This window comes from Lygodium microphyllum, chromosome 22 (genome assembly GCF_053477565.2).
Source record: "Lygodium microphyllum isolate KBCC chromosome 22, Lygodium_microphyllum_v1.1.10, whole genome shotgun sequence".
NCBI classification, from domain to species: domain Eukaryota; kingdom Viridiplantae; phylum Streptophyta; class Polypodiopsida; order Schizaeales; family Lygodiaceae; genus Lygodium; species Lygodium microphyllum.
In genome coordinates, this window is record NC_141156.1 from 76,992,636 (window position 1) to 76,995,069 (window position 2,434).

A 2,434-nucleotide genomic window follows, 5' to 3' on the forward strand; every position below is an offset into this window, starting at 1 on the left:
ATATTTGTTAAACATTGCACTTTAGAGAATATGCTCATACAATGGTGTGGTAACAAGGTGATGCAAACTCAAAACAATTATCAACTATTAGCTTCAGTTAAGTGAATCTCTTTGTCTTGAAATGTGTGGATTATATCTTGTTTTTCGAGAAAGAAAAGCTTACTTTAGAAAATTAAAGTAAAAGATTATATTTTGGACCCTTGGCTTCAATGTGGAAGCAAGCTTCTTAATACATTCATCATATCCACAATTTGAGGTATACAATAACACACATTTGTCTAACGTCAAAGGTAAAAAGAGGATTGGATGAACGTAAAGAAAAGCTTACTTTAGAAAATTAAAGTAAAAGATTATATTTTGGACCCTTGGCTTCAATGTGGAAGCAAGCTTCTTAATACATTCATCATATCCACAATTTGAGGTATACAATAACACACATTTGTGTAACGTCAAAGGTAAAAAGAGGATTGGATGAACGTTCACAACAACAGTTATGTGTCAAATTTCCAAGTGAAATGTGGGTGTCATTTACAATAGTGTGAAATAACCAATTTCCACAAGTACTAATGAAGATGATCGGAGTGACGTCGAAGCGTTCATATATAATCTTGTACTAGTCTGGCTAGCATTCGTCAGCGCAGATGTAATCTGTGTGAGCCACGTTATCAGCTGTAAGGCTCCTACTATCATGGGCTGTACCATTGTCCTGATTATCAGGATATTGATGAACTTGTCCTTCCCGTGCAGCTTGTACTGCAGTGACGCCTTCTTCGGCGATCAAAACCCTATTCTGCAACATTAGTAACACGAGCAACGATCAGCAACATGGGTTATGCGAATACAAAGAGTGATCTGAAACATCATGAATGCTGACATTGAACAGTAACGCTATCAAAACTACCAATATCAGTTCAGAGCATTGTTCAGGAATATTTATCATCGACAGTTCGTCGACAGAGCGAAATAGAACCCTAAAACTGCAGATGGAGCTAACTACAACCCTAGAAGCTCGAAACTAAGCCCTATCTGAACTGCGTTTATCGAGAAATGTAGGTTTTCTTACCTTCAAGACGACGTTGTATTGATCGGTTGCGATGACAGATGGATCCGCCCCTGCAAGAAGAAGAAACATGAATCTCTGAAGTGACATGTCATTAGAACGTCATGATTGTTGATCTATCTATGTACGCCCCAAGCTGACGCCCGTGATGGAAGCGCAGAAAATGCCAAGTTGTATGCAGTGAATGTACATACCTCCATGCATATGGACGTCGATATTAGCACTGCTGGGGAGCGATGTCGGATAAGCGCTAGGACGACCGGCAGCACAGCATAGGTTAACTGCAGCCACAAGAAGGAAGAACAGCAATAACCAATTCCTTACTGAGAACGCCGAAGTGGCCATGTCTGTATAGAATATCTTGACTGCGAGTAACCTCTCCAGAGAAACGTGCACGTGTTTGATCGCGGGTTGTATTATTATATAGTACGGTGGGAACCCTCTTGCCGAGTAAGTTTTTCTTCTACACTTTGTAGGTTTTCTGGAAAGGTGTGCCTTTGTCATTGAATGGATAGAAATCGCAAGTGTTTCCTCACACTTCATTTGCTGCTGGTCACACGACGCAAGAGTCTTCCCAATAAAGATACGGACGACGACACTAGGTGGACTTGTTTTCTAAGTTGGGCTATCTTCCCACAAGGCGTTTGATAATGCAACACGGAGGGCAGTTTGAATGCGCTCCCTCCCTCTCTCTCTTTCTCACGCTTATATTTGTTTCATTTGCCCATGAGACAATAGTGAAGCTCCCTTCTCGTTCTAGTTTTCCTGCCAATTGATTTGAGGATTAGGTGTTGGATACATGAATTGAATGTCATACTGGATTAAAGTATATGAGTTGCACAAAGTGTTATATGCTCCTAAACTTAGTAGTTTAGAGGGGACTCAATTACAAAAGGTAAGTAGCTCCTTTTCATGATGAGAATCAGTTCACACACGATACTAGTCTAGAGGGTACACACATACACACATACTAGTCTAGAGGGTACACACATACACACAATCTCAATGTGTATGTGTGTGTGTGTGTGTGTGTGTGTGGTTTTCAAACTTTATGTTCTATTTTGATTTTTCAATGAAATCAATTTAAATAGTTTCTGAGAAACTTATTAGAGCAATTGTTTACTTCTATGGACAACATACATACCCTGTTCTTGCTATGAATTCTAGGCCATAAGCACTTCAAAACCCCCTATTGTGATTGCCTCTTCCTGTGCGCTCAATCTCCTTTGGGATTAGCTCCTCTCCCCCATTCTTCCAGCCTTCCTTTCATGCCTAAGCTCCTCCTTTCCTTTCTTCATTGCCCTTCCCTCCCTTTCTTCATGCTTTTTCTTCATGTCAATATCCTCTTGTGTTTATATTCCAAGCAAATTCACT

The 2,434-nt window shown here is 40.2% G+C and overlaps 1 protein-coding gene across 1 annotated transcript; it reads right to left on the bottom strand.

Annotated features, from left to right (window-relative positions):
• Positions 1–372: 372 nt before the first annotated feature.
• On the bottom strand, positions 373–1,431 carry LOC148017310 (uncharacterized). Its single transcript, XM_087663508.1, has 3 exons — positions 1,255–1,431; positions 1,064–1,113; positions 373–790 (listed from the first exon to the last, which is right to left on the bottom strand). Exons 1-3 carry the CDS (start codon positions 1,403–1,405, stop codon positions 623–625), a joined length of 369 nt encoding a protein of 122 aa, XP_087519634.1. The 5' UTR covers positions 1,406–1,431; the 3' UTR covers positions 373–622.
• Positions 1,432–2,434: the final 1,003 nt, after the last annotated feature.